At 42.2% G+C, this 20,321-nt stretch overlaps 1 protein-coding gene and 2 pseudogenes across 1 annotated transcript; 1 reads left to right on the top strand and 2 right to left on the bottom strand.

Moving 5' to 3' along the window:
* Positions 1–4,834: 4,834 nt before the first annotated feature.
* Positions 4,835–7,337, top strand: LOC117834600 (thylakoid lumenal 16.5 kDa protein, chloroplastic-like; annotated as a pseudogene).
* Positions 7,338–7,829: 492 nt separating this feature from the next.
* LOC117834599 (uncharacterized) lies at positions 7,830–8,748 on the bottom strand. Its single transcript, XM_072290321.1, has 3 exons — positions 8,666–8,748; positions 8,397–8,563; positions 7,830–8,215 (listed from the first exon to the last, which is right to left on the bottom strand). Exons 1-3 carry the CDS (start codon positions 8,746–8,748, stop codon positions 7,830–7,832), a joined length of 636 nt encoding a protein of 211 aa, XP_072146422.1.
* Positions 8,749–9,186: 438 nt separating this feature from the next.
* Positions 9,187–10,908, bottom strand: LOC117866884 (uncharacterized; annotated as a pseudogene).
* Between the last annotated feature and the right edge of the window lie 9,413 nt (positions 10,909–20,321).

The raw sequence follows: 20,321 nt of genomic DNA, 5'->3' as shown, positions 1-20,321 counted from the left end.
AAAATATTGTGTGCTATCTGTGATAAGTATAGTAGGCGTGTAAAGTTACAGTGAAGCTATACAAGTAGGATCAGAGTATGTAGGACTAGCTCTTCGGTTTTTTTTATTTATAGTAAAAGGAGAGCTGTACAAGCTGAGTCTCCAAAAGTGATGGATGTTTACAGACTGTGCAGTTAACGAAGTAAACAAAAGTAATTATGACGGAAAAATTATTTTGTACTCCACTAGCTTAATGTAGCTTAATGGATCTGAAATACTTGTCACATCGAATGTTCGGATGCTAATTAAAAAGGCTAAACATGAGCTAATTATAAAACTAATTGTAGAAGCCCTAGGCTAATTCGCGAGACGAATCTATTAAGCCTAATTAATCCACAATTAGCAAATAGTTACTATAGCACCACATTGTTAAATCATGGACTAATTAGACTTAATAGATTCGTCCCGCGAATTAACCTCCATTTGTGCAATTAGTTTTATAATTAGCATATATTTAATACTCCTAATTAGTATCTAAACATCCGATGTGATAAGAGCTAAAGTTTAACTCCCTGTGAACCAAACAGGCCCTAACTCCATGAATCAAGTCCACAATTGACACCCGCAAGTAGATGTGCCTTGGTAGCTGAAAGTTATTGCGAGCTAAATAAAAACAGTGTGCACTCTTAACTTTGAAAGTTTGTCCTGTAATATCTCAAACACCCTCCACATTTTCCAAAGAATATACTTTCACTTTAAATTATATTCCCTTCATCACTACTACTTTTGCAGCTAAGTGCAACGGAACAACTATACAAGTTTGCTATAGGAAGTGGATGGGGCACAGTTTGTGGATATATTTTTTGAACATTCAAACTTTTGAAACACATTACTTTCTACTTTATTTCCATGTGTTCGGATGTGGTAAAGAAGGCCCATGTTGGGAATAGGACCATGGAAGTTGGTCAAGCCAAAGCAGGGTAAACTAGTAGGACCATGGAGAACGGATCGTGCAGCTCCGAGTCACGGGACAATAGAAAGATTGCAGACAGGCAGGTTTTATGCCTTATATGGGTGTTGTTTTTAGTAGAAAGTGATCAATGCATGGATCCCAACTAAAACTTTGAACATCTAAGGTGTATGCAAAGTGAGTGTTTTCATGCAACGTGACACAAAATTCCTGCAAACTAAACACTCCGACAAATTTAAAGTGGCATAGTGATTTGAAAATTTGTAAGCAGAATGAAATTTTTTGCTTACAGCATATGTAATGAAACACCATTAATTGAAGAATGCCATTCATAAAGTGTTATTGTCATGTGGGTACTAGTCTATTTTCCTGCCGTAGGCTTTGCACTTGCTGCAGAACCTGACCGTCCAGTGCATCTTGATTTCCAATTCGAGCGGTGGGCTGTTGCCAGACAAAACAGATTGAAAGGTGGGAGACTCTCTAGCAATGGATCAGCCCCAGATCACCATGCACCACTCCTAAGGCTTTTTTCAAAGGATGCTGCCATGCATCAATCCTAAGCTCCAACTCTGCGTAGGAGGCTGGTGAGATGGGGCTTGGCACGCTACTGGCATAGAAAGACGGCAGACGGACAGGAGAAATAGCCGGTCTGATGACGTCTGCCCATGCATCTTGAAACAATGCGAATCTACAATCCCGGACGCCTCTCATCCCCAACCATAGCATAATATCCGGATGAAGGCTATGAGTGCCAACGAACCAGAATATTCTATTAATAGTCTTGGGCATCACCAGCAAAAGGACGGAGCATAATAGCATCATATTAGCCATTTATTTACTGGTATGCATATATTGTTTATTCCTAAGCCAATCAGCGGGGACCTTCCTAGCCGCGGGTTTTGCCCCGGTATTTTAGGTTAGTGAAAAGTAAAATGTATACAACAACACATCACTCGAGAATCCAAGTTTAGGTTTTTGTTCGAGTAGTCTGTTGAATTTGTCCCAAGCTTGATCTATTTCTTCATCATTTCCTTGCACAAACATGATCACTTCCTTCCGAAGGTTCTGAAGTTTGCTAACAGAGAAAAATCTCTCACAAAACTTTATCGTTAGTGTCTCCCAATTTCCCTTCGCATCGAAAGAAACTTCTGCATACCATCGTCTCGGTTCACCTGCAAGTGAAAACGGGAATAAATTCCACCTAAACCAAGCTAGCGGAATTTCATCTTATTGTAGTGTGTTGCATAGCATCGTGAATCGCTCAATGTGTCTATATGGATTTCCTTGGAAAGGATTGCTTCGAGCCATGTCAATTATCCATTTATCCAAGATGTACTCCTTGGCTGCAAGCACTAAGTCGGATTTCTACATGTCAAATTGATCGGTTAATGGAATTGCATAGTCCCTTAGCGACTTTTCTCCTTCCTCCTTGTAGTGATTGATTAGAGCCATCTAGACACCAAAAATAAAAACAAAGATTTTATTTTCTAGAGAAAAAGTTAGGTGTTAGAGATTAACAAAAATTAATATAAAGTTAAACGTAGCAAAATTGACTTGTTCCCAGCAACGGCGCCAAAAAAGCTTGTTAACAGCAATTAGCACGTCAATTTATGAACCGCAAGCGTATATATCAGTTGTAGTTCTTCCCTTAGAGTAATCCCCCAAGTATTATCAATCCGTGGAACAATTGGATTTGCACGCTTAACTAAGCGCTAATCTATGTAACTGAAGGTTCTTTGTATATGATAAGATTGATCTAACAAAAGAACTAGTGACCTAGATTAAAACAGGTAGAGAGTATGAATGTAAATAAGATAGATAAAATGCTTGTCCTAGGGATGTAGAATCACTTGTAGATATAATCATCATGCATGAAAGAACTGGATCTAAGTGTAGTGCTCGGGGGCTAAGCGGTGGGGGAGGATGGCACTCAAAGCTCAAAGGATCACAAGCAGCGGTGCGAGGGCTACAGTGAGGAAGATGAACGGGCAGAATGGCTCAGGTGAAACAGAAAGAATGAATTACTCCATTATTTATAACCGCGGCACAATTAAATCGGGGTGAGATTAACGGGAATATTATGTTTTTCAAACGCCCAAAGTTATTGCTAGCAGTTTCCAAATTTTCTCTGAAAGAGATAAGGTTACTGTTGGTGAACGGTCACGTTTACCAGTGGTTGACCCTTATATCCAAACTAGTCGTGTAACGGCTCGAGGGCTGTGTGCCATGTGCCCATCGGCTAAAAAGTTTTTCTTTGGGTTTTAAGGTAAAAGAGATGTGAAATTACAAGATTGACCCTTAGCCTGATTCTTCGATTCAACCTAAGGCTCGGGGGCTACTCCATATGGAGTGCGATTTTCATCGTACTTCCATATAAAATTCAAGGTTGAAAATTCAAGACCAAGTTAAATGAGGTTATGAGACTTGAGCACATTCTAGCCACATAGCAGTACTCGAGTTCTTTCAAAGACTCAATCCGATGGAGTACTCAAAGAGCACCACAAACTAGTTGGAGATGTCTACAGAAGTACTCGGGACTGCTACATTTGACTAAAAAGTACTTGAAGGCTTGTCGTCCATACATATATGGGTCCACTAGAAGGTTTGGACAGTCCTACAATATGGGACTGTTCACTGAGATGTGTCAAACATGGAGACTACGGTGTAGGATGGCATGGTCTACATGGAGGACAAGAACTAGTCGAGGATTAGGAAACTACTCGTAGCAATTAGAATAGGACTCTCTAGTCGAATCTGACGAGTATTCTTGTAAACAACCAACCTGTAACCCTACCCCCGGTAATATAAGATGAGGCAGGGACCCCCTCCAAACAAGTTCAATTAATACAACACAACCAACACACATGATGTAGGGTATTATGCGACATAAGCGGCCCAAACTTGTCTAAATCGTGTGTTCAAGTTCATCATCGAGTTCTTGATCTCGGTGAGCTCCACACATAAAACACTACCTCGGGTACCTCTCGGTAGGTTGTCGGGTCTAAACACTGACAACTGGATAGTTACAAAAGTAGTCTCCAGGTGTATCATGAAATATAGAATGTGATGTGAGTGGATCAATATGGAATTTGCCCCTCCTAAATAACAGGAGAGATATCTCTAGGCCCCTCGAGATAGTTGGATTGGAAAGTGCACGACCATGCCAATATGATTAAAGAGTTAATCATGATGATTAAAGGTTAGTGCTATTTGATCAAGTGAATGGTGGAGCTATCACAAGGGTAGCACATATCTCACCTTGAGTCTGACTGGTATCGTGTGGCAAAGGGATTAGTATGTGAATGAATGTAACTAGGTTCGGTCGAGGTCGATAAGATCTTTATGTACATTCGAGAGTGTCCTGCTAGGTACCGCTGCTTACTTGTGATTCAGAAGCGGTTTTCGTTCACAGCCATTTGTACATGAACCTAACAGGTCACACACTTAAGGGTTTGAATATTGGAAGAACTTGCCTATATGATTGTCTGTGATGCAAGTGGGAGATTTTTGGTGATGTGCCCAAGAGGCAATCATAACAATTCGGATTAAAGGCCCATAGAACATTTGATCCATGAGGGATTAGGGTAACTAATAGGCCTTCAGACTAGAAGCCTATTAGTGTGCTCTATAAATATGAGGGGTGGGGCTAGGGGCGCACTAATCCACCATGCCACAACCCTAGCCGCCACTTCCTCTTGGCCTGACCCTGAGACCCCTGCCGAGCGCGCAGTGCTAGCACACCGGCGCACGACGTTCCTTCCCCGTACGTGTGGACTCCATGGAGGCGCTGCTGATGTTGCTGTTGTGCTGCAGCTACGACGGTGTGAGGTGGCTGTTGGTGAGAGGATGAGGAGACGATCGTGATTGACTACTTCCTCTACATCGATGCGCATTTACATGGACCGGCTGCTCCAACTCTCCGCTGCGCTGCGCGTCTTGGGGTAACGATCGGTGACCTCTTTGCTCAAAGTTTCCGGTGATACGTATCTATAACGTTAGAGTACCCCGTTTCCCTTCCAGGTGAGACACCATACCCAAGCCGAATCTCATGCAAGCTCGATCCCGAAACCTTAGAATATATAAATGCTCGCCAGGAGAGTCGCAGTGACAGAGTCCGTCGTCTTCTCCTCGCGGTACGCTAGATCTTATAGTTGTGAGTCAGAATTGTTCCAGGGGAGAGAAGCACGAGTTCCTAAACCTACAGGTTGCACTCTGCACATCATAGGCCCTTGATTTTTCCTAATGCCTCTCATTTCAAACGTTGCCATCCTCTCCTATACGTGGCCTGTTATTTGCATAACAAGTCGATCTGTCAACTATGTATACATCTGGATGACAAATTAGAACTTGAGCTGTCTCACTTTTTGCGGCCTCCTATATGTTCTCTTCTCCTCGTCAACATTTATATCTTCTACGTACTGTACGCAGTATTCTCATATTGCATCTTCTCTACTCAAAAAACAAAAATAGCTTTATATCTTCCATGTGAAGTTACCAGTTGATATAAAGGAGAACCGAGTAATGACGCAGAGATCATAGAATGACGCATTATATAGAGAGGTAGGTAGATGTGGCAGGAAAGCAGAGTTAATTGTAGAATAACAAGTGAAATTAGCAAGTGTTGTACATAAGAAACAAAGACGTATATAAGCATTAGTTATGGGCAATGAGCCAAAATCGTGTTATTTGATGTATACTACTATTCCCTTTCGCTTCATAACCACCATTTCTTCTAGAGCTCTTTTACGGTGAACAATACTACTCTATACTACCGTTCAAAAAGGACTCATATGTAAGGATTGGACGGTTAAGATTAATTGTATACTACTGGAACCTTAAGTTGTAGTATAGGTAGTATGCATGAGTAGTATGGGTAGTATATGGATATGATTGGAAAACAAATCTTTCTTAATTATCATCACATTTCCTTTTATTCATCTTCTCATTTCCAATCGGTCGCTAGGTTCCTCATTTACAATCAGTCGCTAGGGTTGCAACGGGCGGCGGTGGCGGCGGCGGCGGCTGTGCAGGAGCTGCCAGCGCAGCAGCATCCCCCAGCGGCAGCATGCTGGGCCAAGTTCAGAGGCGTCAGCAGCAACGGGAGGCCAGGACCGGCGTGAGGCCGCCGCCATCGTCGGCTGACGGAGCGGCCTGGCGTCATGCGTGCTCGCCGCCCTGGCGGCGTCGTTCTCCCCGTTTGCCGCCGACCGCCCCGCGCGGGCCCTTGTGCTCGAGGAGGACGACGACATCGAGCTTCTGGAGCACGTCAAGGAGGACAGGAAGAAGCGCCTGGAGAAGCAAGGGATCATCAGCGCCTCAGGCACCGAGACTGGTCAGTCAGTAAGTGGATTTACATTTTCCGTGAATTTACCTCCACTTCTTCTCATGCAGTTTTTTTTAAATTTCCCTGAAAAAGAGAGAGGAAATCTCCGATTCTTTGCAATAGCAGTAATGCTGTAGTTTGACTACAAACCACAGGGTACTTGCAGGACCTCATTTACAAGTTGAGCAAATTTAGGCAGGCCATTGACAAGGACGATCTCCCAGCCGCGAGCAACGTCCTGGGTCCAAGCACAGATGCCCAGTGGGTGCAGAACATCAATGCAGCTTTCTCCAAGGTTAGTCTTTCCTCATCCATCCTGAATTGCTTCCCTTTCACTGCAGACAGTTGTTTCATTTCCTTCTCAACTTGTACATTTTCTTGACCTGTTTAGTTCTCTGTGCAACAGTGCAGCTCGAGCCCAGAGGATAGGAGCACGGTTGATAGCTTCAACGCCTCCTTGGCCTCATTGTTCACATCAGGTATACGTGCAGTCTTATGATCTGTAGGACTAGATCTTTATCTGAACTTTCTATTTCTGAAACATACCTGAATATTCATCTTCCAGTGATCCATGCTTTTTCTGCCGGCATGAATCTGAAATGTTCCATGCGTGTGTCCCTCTCGTTGCAGTGAACAAGCTTGATGCTGGATCCTCCAAGTCGGCGTTTGTGTCGTCAGCCACAGCGTTGGAGAAATGGATAGCGTTAGCCGGGCTGAGTGGCCAGCTCAAAGGCTTCTGATATGCGAGTGAAGTGGCTTGCTGACAAATAGCTGGGTGCTTCTCTTACTCGAAGCACTGGCTGTGATCGCAAGACGTGTGTATGCATCCGGCACTTGTGAATCTTCTAAAGAGGGTACCGTAACAGAGAACTGAGGTCACTTGGAGAACAGCAACATTCTCATCAAGAAATTGGAATTAATTTCCGATGTATTATCACAGTAATAGGAAATGAAGCTAAAAATTGCTTTTGTTTGGTTGTCTAGTCTCTGTCTTTCAAATTCCAAGCAGCTCATGGGCAGTTTCTATCCTCGAAATTGGGGTATGTCAAGAGAGATTGAGGTGTATGAAACATCAAGCAGGGTTTTTTTTTCCAGTTTTCACCAATCACATGCCATGCCAGGTCAGATAGTGAGACAACCTGCACATAGATAGCTATCACATCACAGGCCAAACACTGATTTGAGAATTGCTTTATCAATTAAAATTTTTTGTGTGCAAGCCAAACAAGAAACATTGCCCAATAAAACGCAGATGCATACACCGCTACGCCTAACCATTATATTACAGAAGCACGACAATGTACACAGCAGTACAGCACCGCGACAATACCATCAGAAAGCATACAGGAAGACCAGACTCAGGATACCCTATGATGAAATATACATTCTTGATTAAAATGTCAAAGACCACCAGATTCAGCATACCTACTTTCAACAAGGTCATCAACTAGTAAAGAAACATATTAGTTCTAATCGGCTGCAAAGGAAAAGGCGAAACACAGATATTGAGTTGCAACAAGGGGGGGAACATTGCTCAAGATGGCTTTGTAGTTGATGTCATCTTTCTGCTGCATAATGGGCCAGCTTCAGTCTTACCTCCTCCAGTTCAACATCTTCCATGTCATCATTGCTTGACCATGAAGATAAGCAGAAATCAACAACATCAATACCAGTGTTTATTGGAGAAAAAGCATCAGCATTGGTAAGTCGTCCAAACTTAATTATGTTTCCTAGATTTGCAGAAGATGGCTCCTCTGCAAATTTAAGTAGGATGTCCTTCATACCAGTAGACCAGATAGGCCTAGCCATCTTCAAGAAACAGCACAAAGTTGTAATAGCAAGCTTGACCGTGCCAGTGTCAGATTCATCTTTCCCGCCTCTTCCGTGGAAATCTGAACCTCCAAGTTTCAGAAGTCCATACTTCTCGGCTAATTCACTAAAGCCTGTACAAATAAATAATATAATGTAACTTAAAATATCATAATGAGTAATGACCAAAATAACCTTTCAATAGAAGGACCAACGTATGCAACAAATAAAATTTTAGCGCATGACTGGACTACCGGAGTCCTCTGTTCTATTTCAAGTCATAGTGCATAAAGTGTAAGTGTGTAGCACACATACCATCAACCTTTCCATCACTTCTGTAGACCTCCATACCATTAAGGCCAGCACCTAAAGACCTGATTACTTCATCCAGGTTCTTCAATGACCAAGGATGAGCGAGTGCAGATATACCCCCAGTACGACTAATTAACTGCACAACAGTCTCAGCAAATGGTTCACTTCCTCTGCAAAAAACACAGGCCCTATTATTAACACAAAGATCTTGCTACATGCAATCGACCAGGTGCCACGCTCCCTCACCAGCAATTTTAGTTATATGCTCCCACCTTATCGTCACCTTGAGTCTATTTAGCTTTGCCAGCATATTCTTTGCACGTAAGTATCTCCCATCTCTGATGTTCAATAGCATGCTGTACAACTCATCATATCTTGATGGACCGCATGTACCATAGTATGCAAGGATATGAACAGGCTCACCAGCACCGGCAACTTCCCTTAGGGCCCGTTTGTTAGGATGGAATTGAATCTCATTCTAAGAATCTCATTCTAGCAATTAGATTCAATAGGAATTAAATTCCATAGAATTAGATTCATTTCAATTTTCTTGTTTGGATGTACAAAGAAACTAATTCCTAGAATTAGATTCCAAATATTGTTTGGTTGATTAGAGAGGAAACTACTTCTTTGGAAAATATAGGTTAAATCTGATAGCTTCGAAATTCCTAGCTTAAAGATGAGTACTTAGCACTGTTTTCTCAGGAATTAAAGATGAGTACTTAGCACTGTTTTCCGACTAATACTTAGCACTGTTTTCGAAGAAAACCACATCATACACGAGTTACATACCTCCAGCTAGGAAAATACACATAAAATACAAGATAATACTTTCAGATGAGCTACATATTATTACAAGTTCAATAGATATTATCCATCACTTGATATAGATGAACTAGTTTCTTCACTTGTTGAGCTGTTTTAGAAGCCACCTCTTCCTCATCCTCTCTGGAAGCGCCAACAGAGACTCGTACTTGCGTGCGTCACCGGTCAGGATATCAAATAGGTCCAACAAAGTGTCTTCATCCAATCCTTGTACTTCATTCAGTGTGTCTAGAATTTCTTTTGATGTTGGTCCTTTAGGGGCTTCCTCCTTTAGTGCTTCAGCAAACTTGTCTAGTTTTTCAGCCATCATAGAGGTAAAAGAGTCGCCTGACCGTTGCCTCTTTAAACTTCCTGAAGTTGCCGATGATGTGGGCTCTTTGTTACTAAGATCTTCCTTACTCATGTCTTTTGAGCTCTCAGCTGCAGTCCTTGCCGCTTCACCGGTAGCATGGTCTTTGCCAAACACCAAGCTGATTGAGTCCCAGTACAAGACAGTCTTGTGCCTATAATCAGAAGCTTCTTTGTTTTTCTACAAAAAAACAAATGGTTAACACATATATATCCAACTTCAAGCCACACGGAATAACAATGAACATATAAACATATGTTGCTAACCAGGCAATCCCTGACATTGACAACAGGCACTATAATTATAACAACAGGCAATTATAGTAAGTACGTCTTTTGACAGAGCAATTATAGGCAATTATAACAACAGGCACTATAATTATAACAACAGGCAATCCAAGTCTTCACTAAATCGTCAATACGAGTTTTGACAGAGCTCATCCAATTACGTCTTTTCTAATCCCTGACATTGACAACAGGCACTAACCAGGACAATTACCATGGCAGAACTCACAATGGAATTATAGTAAGTAGCTAACAGCACTATAATTATGGCGTTTATTATTTCTTAAACCACTGGCCATGCCACACGTAGTAAGAAAAGACTACAAACTTGGAAAGTTCAACCAACTCTAGAAGCAGCTTAAAACCAACCAAATTACTGCTCGACAAAGAACAGTCAAGTCCACGGTGCAGTTCAGCACGAAAAACTACCAAGTTGCAAAAGAACACCTCAGCTCTGATAATTTGGTCATACTTCACAAAAGTTAAACGACCAAAACGGCAGAAACACAAGGTAAGGCTAACTAGTTAACTCATCAGTGCACTTCCTCTATGGCTACGCCACGTGATAAAGCAATGGAAAGATCAATTAGAACAACCATAAGCAACACAGACCTTACATCATTTTATACCAAATATAGCGCATAAGGAAAAGTAGGCTTAAGGCTTAACATGAGTGCACAAAAGAACAAATTTAAGTAAATAAGTGGTTTTTGAAACTTACCGCCACATATTCTTCCCATACAGCATCATTATCAACAGATATTTTATTTTTGTTCCAATCCCAACCAAATCCACTTGATTCCAGCATACCATTGATGATAGTGTAATGTTTGTCAAAGGTCTTGTTCCTCGCCATGATATTGTCTTTTGAGATATCCACATTACACTTTTCTCGGACATTCTTGATAGCAGCTGTATAGACATGAGACTTTCACCCATTCTGGCATCTGTCACCCTTGTTATAGTACTCCACAAATGTGTCAAGAAGAGCCTTGTCCATGTCATCATTCCAAGAAATGTAACCCCTGCCCGAGCCTGACTTCTTGCCCTTCTCCATATCCTACAGGAAAAATGTTCACAAAAGGTTATTAGTAAAATATTAGGAGCAAAACCAAATATCATAAGTTTAAGCATGCATTGATGATAGAATTTATCATACATTGACCACATCTTGCTTGGTAATCAGCAAACATTTGGTTAGCTTTGGTATCCCTAAAATTGCTCCATTCATTTGTTGATTGAACATTAGTAATCATACCCACTTCACTTTGAACTTCATGAGGTTCAAAAGATATTACTTGATCAACTTGGTGTATAAGTAAATCATCCATATCTCTCTGTCTATCAATTACAAAGTTGTGCAATATGCAGCAAGCATTAATGATCCTATGCACATATGCAAAAAGGAATATTTTGGATAATCAGTAACTATTTTGGATAATCAGTAACTTCTTGTGTTAAAAAGGTTATGTCAAGTTCTTGTGCTAACAGAATGCACTCAACAAGGTTCAAGGTCCAAAAAACAGAATGCACTCAACAGGTCCAAAAAACAGAATGCATCTCAATACTGAACCAGACAACTCCTTGATGATAACACAATAACTAACTGCCTTTATAGTTGGAGATGTCAAGTTCTGAGTGATGATAACACAATAACCAGACAACTCCTTGATGATAACACAATAACTAACAGAATTAAGCCGACCATTTCTAGCTTGTTTGGATGCTCACAATACCATTCCTGCTAGGAGCAATCTACAGTATTAACATTTTTTAAGCTGTTAATGGAGTTAGATAACAAACAAGCAGAGCACTCTATTTTCTGTGATAGACAGAAGGCAAGTTATTTCTATTGCGACACTGATGGTACTATTTCTGATAGACAGGTTATTTCTGTGATAGACAGATGGCATCTCACGACAGTATGGTAGATATTTCTGACTCAAGACAGCTCATGGCTAAAGAGTACTTGCAAGCTTAAAACTTATAAAGAGTACTTGCATTGGTTCCATCCAGAGTATATCACATATAAATCACATAGTCCTACTGAAGTTGTGCGGAACAGAAAAAAGATAGCTATACATTCTTAAGTATACAGAAGAATAAAGGACCATCATTTTCTATGGTTAGAAAATTGTTTCTTTAAATAGAACAAGACAAAACACGAGCTGCTTCCAATCATTTCAACCATATAGTTAGCAATTCAAGAACTGACTAAACAAGTCACCAACACATCATCCTTTCAATAATTAAGAGTCCACACGAGGAACTATGATTTTTCAACTAAGGATCCACTCGCTAATCTTTGAACTTACAATGTATCAGTGCCTCAGCATATCAGTTCCTTGAACCCTTCTTGAAGCCGCCCAGCAACGCCTTAACCAATAGCTAACAAAAGAGAAAAGAATCTGAGACAGTGAAATAATTGGCCTTAAGTAACATTAAATAATCTGGTACGAAGTGATCCATAATAGAAGAAAACGTCTACATGCTACACTCTGAGAAAGAAACTTGTCTTCCCAGGCAGTTACCGGGAGTTGACTGAAACCTGCTGTATCCAAAGAGCGACAGAAAGCAAGTAGTGCTGATAGGAAGGATCCAAACAGCTAAAACATACACTGCTGTCACTAATAATATTTAATTACACTAATCATGCATCAATCATAAGCTTTTCTGAAGCACTACTAGTGTTTTTCCTTAGTCAGTTGTCCTATGTCCTTGTCAGAGATCGAACATCCTGCAGCTTCAAACTATTTACAGATTAGTTTCCTTTTCAAATGCTATGCTTTCTTATGAGCAGGTAAGAGTTGATGCCTTTTCCTCCAAGATATTGACGGCTAGCGTTAACAAACTCATTTTAAATCTCTACCAATAACAGCATGGCTTTACCTGACACTGACATGTATCAATTACAAGGTTAGACACCGCATTAAGCTTCCCATGTCACTGAAGAAAACTAACATGGAGGCACAGAGTGATTGGAACTGGGAAAGAAAAATGCACATAAGACAAACTCATCCAGGTCACTCCGTACCATGCTTTAATATTTCAAATAGCCCAGCATGAATCCCAGTGTATATAACAGGAAGAAAAGGACCAATGTAAACAAATATATAACAGGAAGATGGGTAAAAAAGCCAATATCAACCAGAGAGTTGCATCGCTCTAGTAATTTGCACTGCACTACCTATTGATTTTGACACTAGTTTCAGTAATTGAACCTAGGCAAACAGCACATCCAAGGCAAACAGCACATCCGACTCACCGCAAGCTTAAAACTAGCAAGGTTAAAACTTAGATCTGCAGGACTCACCAGGCAGGACTCTGTGCCGGCTCTGGAGATCCTTCTCAGGAAGTGGAGGGGGTCGACGGAGGAGGGGGCAGCGGAGGAGGGGGCCGGCGGAGGAAGTGGAGGAGGGGGCGGTGGAGAAGTGGAGGAGGGGGCGGCGGAGGAACGGGGGCGGAGGCGAGCGGGTGGAACGGGGTGCGGGCGGGTTGGCTGGGGGCGGCGGCGGCGGCGCGGATTCAGGGGTGGCGGAGGAGGGGCTGGCGGAGGGGGCGCCGGAGGAGGAGGCGGCGGCGCGGGAGGTGGCGGCGCGGAGTAGGGGGCGGCGGCACAGGGGCGAGTCGGGAGGCGTCGGGAGCAGGCGAGTGGGGGAGAGGAGTCGGGGCCTCGGGGGGGGGAATCAGTTTCCTGATATTTTGCTCGGAATGTGGGGAAGGGAAGATGGAATCCTCAGGAATCCCTCTTTCCAATTCCGGGAGCAGCCAAACAAGATGACTTTGGAAATTAATTCCAATTCCAGCCAATTCCAATGAAACAAACAGGCCCTTATAGAAAATGAAATTCATAATATAATGAATCATCATATGAAATATCCCTAGTCATAATACAACTGCTTAAATGTTGTTTACAGTATCATTTTATTAGACAGGCAATGGAGCATTAAAACAATATTGCAGATCTAATTATGAGAGTCCGCAACGACAGGATGCTTGATTCATTAAGCTGCATGCAATTGATGATTTTTATTCAAAACACAATAGAAAAAGCTCTCTTCTCTAAAAGCTAAAGGGCACTTACCTTGGATTATACAGCGCACTGATTTCAACTCCAGGAATTATTCTAATGCCGAACTTGGAAGCTGCTGAAACAGCTTCTGGTATGCCAGCCATAGTGTCGTGATCTGTTAGGGCAAGAACTTTCACCTACGCCACAAACATATATAGTTTAGTCACTCCAAGATTTGCAATATGTGCCCATCAATATATAACTTTTAAACAGCACACAACCAAACCCAAACTTTAGGAGGTAGGTTATGGTATATAATCCATAAAACATTTCAAGGGGAAACAGGCACTAGTGCATCTCAATCATTTTTTTCAGCAGCAATTAGCTAAGCAATACACCGTCTGAACTAACCAATGATGACAGCTTCATTCAAATTTAAACAAACCGATCATCAGAGGGGAGTTGAAACATCCAAGGAAACTGCTTCCCTGTTAGATAATGTAGTCACCAGTGCAGCACTGTCATCCAGATACTAAGACGGGGAACAGTCCTATAAGACGGGGAACAGCTACGCACACGGCACACTGGCAGGTACAACAAACGCAATGCTCGGATAAGCATCACAGCTAAAGACGATGAGGCCATCGAAGTAGAATTCCAGAAAGCACAATACAACGCCGCCGAACAAACGTCACAAGCATTTCCTCAAACACCTAGCGGGCAAACGGACTAGAGGCCATTCAGGATTCATTCACTTACCCCGTTGCGGTGGGCGCGCTCGACGAACGCGGTGGGGGAGAGGAAGCCGTCGCTGTGGTTTGAGTGGGAGTGAAGCTCAAACAGCACGTCGTCGCCACGCGCAGCCTGAGCCGGCAGGAAGTCGTCAGTGTCAGCACCAGCCGCCGAGGGTTCCGGGGGCGCGGGGTGCGGCGGTGCGCCTAGGCGCGGACGTGGGGGGACTGGCGGCGCGTGGGGAGAAGGGCTCGCGGAAAAAAAATCTCCAAATAATATATACATACTAATTACAATTTTACCCATGCTAAAAAAGGATCTGTACTCTATACTACCACCTGGTAGTATTGTGCATCGTAAAAGAGCTCTTCTAGAGGAGTTTGCAGACATCCTACAGTTCTCCTCTAGATTACTATTCAGCGCTAAAACCGGCTCAAGGGGAGGCAGGAAGAGGAGAGTCACGTTGGATGCCTTGCCAGACCCTTTTCCACCCATCGTTCATCGCATGGCATCATAGCAGGTCCACCTGAAAACTCCATGCTGGTGAGTTTCCAGAGTAGGTTGCTGTTCCGTAAGAAGCTCGCGAGACACCGTACCCAAGCTCGAATCTGATGCGCGCTCGATCCCAAAACCCGAGGATAAATGCTAGATCTTCTAGGTTGTGAGCCGGAGTTGTTCCAAGGGAGAGAGGCAGGAGTACGTAAACGGTAAACCTATACGTCGCACTCTGCGCATCGCAGCACCTTGGTTTTTCCTAATGCCCCTCATTTCAAACGTTGCCATCCTCTCCTTCTGTGACATGTTATTTTCATAACAGGTCTCTCAACCATACATCCGGATGAGAAATTAGGATTTCATCTGTCTCACCTTTTTTAGCCTCCTATATGTTTCCTTCACATCCAACACTGAATGATTTATATAAGTTCTAGAAGCCCATGTGGATCAAGCCAACTGAGAAGGGGAAGTAAAGTAGCAAGAAAGCATGTCACACATATTAGGTGTGTTGTTAACTCAAAGTTATATGGGATATACAAGAGCATTAATGAAGAGAAGTGTTAGATGCAGTGATATGGAAGTGCATCTGACTGCCTTAATAACTGAAATATTATGTGGTGGCACTAGAGATACTCTGACCAATACAGAGGCCTATTCTAGATAAGTTATCATGGACTACAAAATAGAAGTGATGATACTATATGAAGTACATCTTCCTTTTTATGGATTTTTTACAAATAAATTGGGTACCAGAGAAAACTGGCAATAAGAAGATTGTGGGGAAATTAACGAACAGAACAGTGGTGATGGGAAAACAGAGGAACGGGGCAGGGTACTCCATTTTAAGCAATTTACACAGGATTTTACATGTCTACTTTGGCAATCAAGTAAAGTTTTAGGCAAAATGCTCACTTGGGTATGCCGATCAACTGAAGTGCTTATTTCGATGCTGCACAGCCTCAAACTGTCACACTAGGATGCTGCCAGTGAACTGTGGATGGAGTTGGGATTGTGATCATTCTCTGTTTCCCGATTCCGAATGGTCAAGTGCGTGTCTGCTTGCAAGGATCTTTTCTCACAAGGCGCACATCAACCAAGCGAAAGTATCTTCCTTGGTGCCACTCATTCACAATGTGTAGACCATACCATATTAGCATCGTAGCGAGCTTTCCTTTCTTCACTAAAGAATGTAAAACTGATGCTTTTCATCTTCATACTTCTCTTTTTTCTTGGCATACAATGATTAGAATAACTAGTATATATAGATGAAAAGGAAGTTATAAGAAAACAATGTGTCAAAAAAAAGTAGAGGTGTTGTGTTAACTGAAATTCAATGCGAGTTAAATTCTTTCAGTCAACGAGCAAACCGCCCAAAGCTGGGATAAATATAATGTACTGGTATGTAATACAGTAGGTTTGTGAGATTCTGGGTGGCAGGAAGAAGCACAGCGTAGCAGATAAACATATCACATAGCACATAGTTCCCACCATAGAAGAAGGGAATTGACAGGGCCAAATTCACATCCATTGGCAGATAAGGTTAGGAAAGCACAGGTGATTTAAATTTCACATCTTGATAAATTGATAGCGGAGCCTTAGTTTGTTACATGATACTGTTCCCTAAGCAAGTGAGATCGAGGGAGGATGAGGCCTCTTAGGTTCTTGGCGACAACCTAGCAGTTGGGCAGCAGCGACAGTGGCCTCTTGTTTAGCTGGGTCAAACTATCAGGGAGATGAGGTTGCGGATGGTGGCAATAACACGCCTGATGAATGCAACCTCCGGTGTCTCTAAGTTCTCGCATACACTGTGCATAGTGCATGGAGTCATTCAGTTTTCCCTGATGCCACTCATTTCCAATGTTCCTAGCGATGCCATGAGCTTCTATTTGCATAATGTGACAAAGCTCTCTCTCCCTCTCCCTCTCCCTAATTAAGCCCCAAATGGATGGATATATAAGTACTGAAATTCAGAGTGGACAGAATTTATGCGCTGGTAGCCATAAGCAATGTTGGAGTGATTGCTCAAATAAAAATAATTATGTACTGAAACTCAAGAGTGGATTGAGGGGAAGAGCAGTCTCCTAACTTTGCACGGTATCATCATCTCCAAATTAGTTGTTCAAGGCTCAGTATTTGTCTCGCTGTACTTGATGGTATTTCTTTATGGAGATAATTGTCCATGTAAGGATTGGGCCAGCATCTGTGCGTGTGCCTTCCTACACGAACTTTATTCATTCTGTATGCCTATAAAAAGGCTCTGAACGTCCAAACTGTATCTTACCTGGCTCTCACAAAAAATGTCCTAATTACCCAACTTCACTTTTTATGTTTTTTATTTGGAAAAAAAGTATTCTCATCATGTAATTCATGTTACTAAATTGAATTGTTTTTATAATTGCACTTGATATTCCAATTTAGTAGCGTATTATTTAAATTGTCTACCATTTCCTTAACGAAATAGACTATCCCATTGTCTAAAAAGATTAATACAGTTTCATCACCAAGCATATAACTTGTTTCCATTGAAGCCTGGATGCATTACGGATCTTGAAAGCATGTAAAAGTATTTCATCACTACGTTGTGACTACGTACCCTATTTCATCACTAGACAATGGGGTATTCAAGTAAAAGTATTTTCCTTGATGCCGCTCATTCCCGAGCTGTATTCCAATGTCATCGAAACAGTATATAACTACTCATCATTGGAGAACAGAAGAACGTAATCCTCTCTTCCGGCTAGTCCTCTGTTATCTGTTGGCAACCATATAGTTGAGAAAAACTGGCAGTATATATAGAAGAAAGGGCACTGTGTAAGTAATCAATATGTCGAACAAAAGTAGATGTGGTGTTAGCTCATAGTTAATGTGAACAGGACAGGACCAGTGTTACTCCCCTTGTAAAATTATGTGCAGGTAAGAAAATATGTCTGAATTCGCCCAAGAGGAAAAAAAAGTAAGCATTTCTTCTGAACATTTGGCGTATTTGTTGCCTTCCATTTGAGATGGGAAAATTGATCATGAATTCCCTAAACAGCTCATTTCGGTGATACACTATTTCTCAAGAAATGTATGTTCTGCATGGAAATATCATATAGAACACAAAAAGGACTGTTTGTATGCAGAGAAATATTTTGTCCCCTGTTCGGCATACGCAGCTTGCTATCTTATTTGTACCGTGTGCCTAACAGTTGCCTTCCCAATTGCTAGTGCTGACTGTCGTGCTCATTACACGCTGCTAGGACGTGGCTGGGATGTCCAAATAGAAAATGAAAAGTGCCAAAACTACACCTCAATTTTTCCCAGTACCTCTCATTCCCTACAACCTTGATGCGTTTGTCCCTTCTCCGCCTCTCCGGCTCAGATTGCGTACATCATTTGTTTTTTCCTAATCGAAATGCTCGGACCTATGCAAGAAAGCAATACATATAGACACTGAGAAGATCATTGTACAAGAGCTAAATGGGTGTGATGCACGTCGAGTACGCAGCAACAGGATGTGTTACGGTGCAATTTTTATTTCCTGGGTGAGCTGATTGTACTATCGAAGATGGCCTCAGCGTATCCGTACGTGCTTTTGCAGAGATACCCGGCAGAAAAGCAATGCACATGCTTCATCCAGATGACCTTGTGGCTGATCTCTACTAGTTGGCAACGATTGGGAAGTGCAGGCTGGAAGGCTTGAGGATAACTTCTTAGTGTCGTCCTCCTTGGACCTGTTGAATGAAGTGCACGAATGGAAGGGGACGGTGCTGGTGGTCATGGTCATGAGTGCGCTTGCCTCCACGGGCACCCGGGAGATGAAGGCAGTTGTCCTTGTTGAGGTCCGCCTGCAGCAAGCAGAGGTGAGATTCCTCATCAAGTTCACCCATCGGCGACATGCCAAGGAGGACACAAGGACCATTGATTTGTGGGCCTGCTTGGACCGCGGAGAAGCTCATCGGCAGAACCTGCTCTCTGGAGTGCATTAAGCCCAATCTCCTGCACCTGGAGGACACAAGGACCATTGATTTGTGAGCCTGCTAGCTTGTCCGAAAATCCAAAGATGACATCTCCTCTGTCTTCCTGTCTCAAAGAAAAGCAAAGTCAGTTCTACCAAACTCTGTCTCCAAGAGTCCTACGTAGGCCTCATGGTTTTTCCTTGCAGATAGCTCAACTACTTTTCAAATTGACCAACTGATGAATTTAAACAATCCGATCTTTATTTTACAATCCACTCCATCGACCAATTTGCATTGTGCTAGATCGTCCACTGGTACCTCAAGCTGGCGAATCTCTTCACCCCCATTGACTTCAATGTTTCCAAGTAGATCTTTAACTTCCTCCCAGAGTTTTAAGACTCGTGGCCATGTTGAACTCCGAGATGAACTCAGGAAGAAATGCCAACACATAAACAAGTCGTCAGTTATTTTTTGGTGGAATAATGGGCGCAATGCCACACACCCATAAGCAACATTTGTCTTCTCACAGGGCCAGAAACAACCCGATTGCCACAAGGAGGGAAGCTACTGCTGAAAGGATTTTCCACGGCCACTCATTCCCGATTAATGCATATATCTTTATTTTTCTTAGTTTTTCATTCGCTTCGCATTAGTGAGCAGATGGTGGAAGCTAGTATGGGTTGTATATACACCTGCAGGAAATGAACTTGCTAATGAACCGAGAAATAACAAAAAAACCAATAAAAATAAATTGATGAGACGCTATAGCTAGCAGGAAAGCATCAGAATGTTTTACAAGCACTGTATATATGTGTAGAGTTCATTTTTTTAGTATGGAAAACAATGTATTTTTAGGTACTGGTGGATGATTGAAACATGTTATAGCGTTTTGCCCAACTAGTCTGCGCTGCATACACAAAGAATGAGACAAATCTTCAGACTTAGTTACTTACACAAGGCTACTTATTTCCCTGGCCGGCTCCTACAAATAATCCTGTCTATATAGTGTTTGAACTCGGTGGCATCGAAGGTTTTGGCGCCTCTATTTTCCATGGTGTCTCTCATCCCCACACCGTTAGAAATGACTAAAATCAAGACAAATTGGTTGCATATAGTGTTGCAGCACGAGCCGATTTCTGATGAGTGGCTCATGTCTTTGCTCGCTAAGCTCGTGTGCATATTCACTACATCCAGTCATGAAAATTCATGAATCTATATGTATTGATGAACACGGCAACAGGGAAGTGATGCTGTCCTATCAATATGTTTAGGTTGTCAGGGCAGGATAATAAA

This window comes from Setaria viridis, chromosome 8 (assembly GCF_005286985.2).
Source record: "Setaria viridis chromosome 8, Setaria_viridis_v4.0, whole genome shotgun sequence".
NCBI classification, from domain to species: Eukaryota; Viridiplantae; Streptophyta; class Magnoliopsida; order Poales; family Poaceae; genus Setaria; species Setaria viridis.
The sequence above is the reverse complement of the archived record's forward strand: the minus strand, read 5'-3'. Positions and strand labels throughout refer to the sequence as shown.

Coding starts and splice junctions, on each gene's coding strand:
- LOC117834599 (XM_072290321.1), bottom strand. CDS start 8,748: ATGCTATTGAACATCAGAGATGGGAGATACTTACGTGCAAAGAATATG. Junction 8,564..8,665: donor AGACTCAAGGTGACGATAAG/GTGGGAGCATAT, acceptor TGTTTTTTGCAG/AGGAAGTGAACCATTTGCTG. Junction 8,216..8,396: donor AAGTGATGGAAAGGTTGATG/GTATGTGTGCTA, acceptor TTATTTGTACAG/GCTTTAGTGAATTAGCCGAG.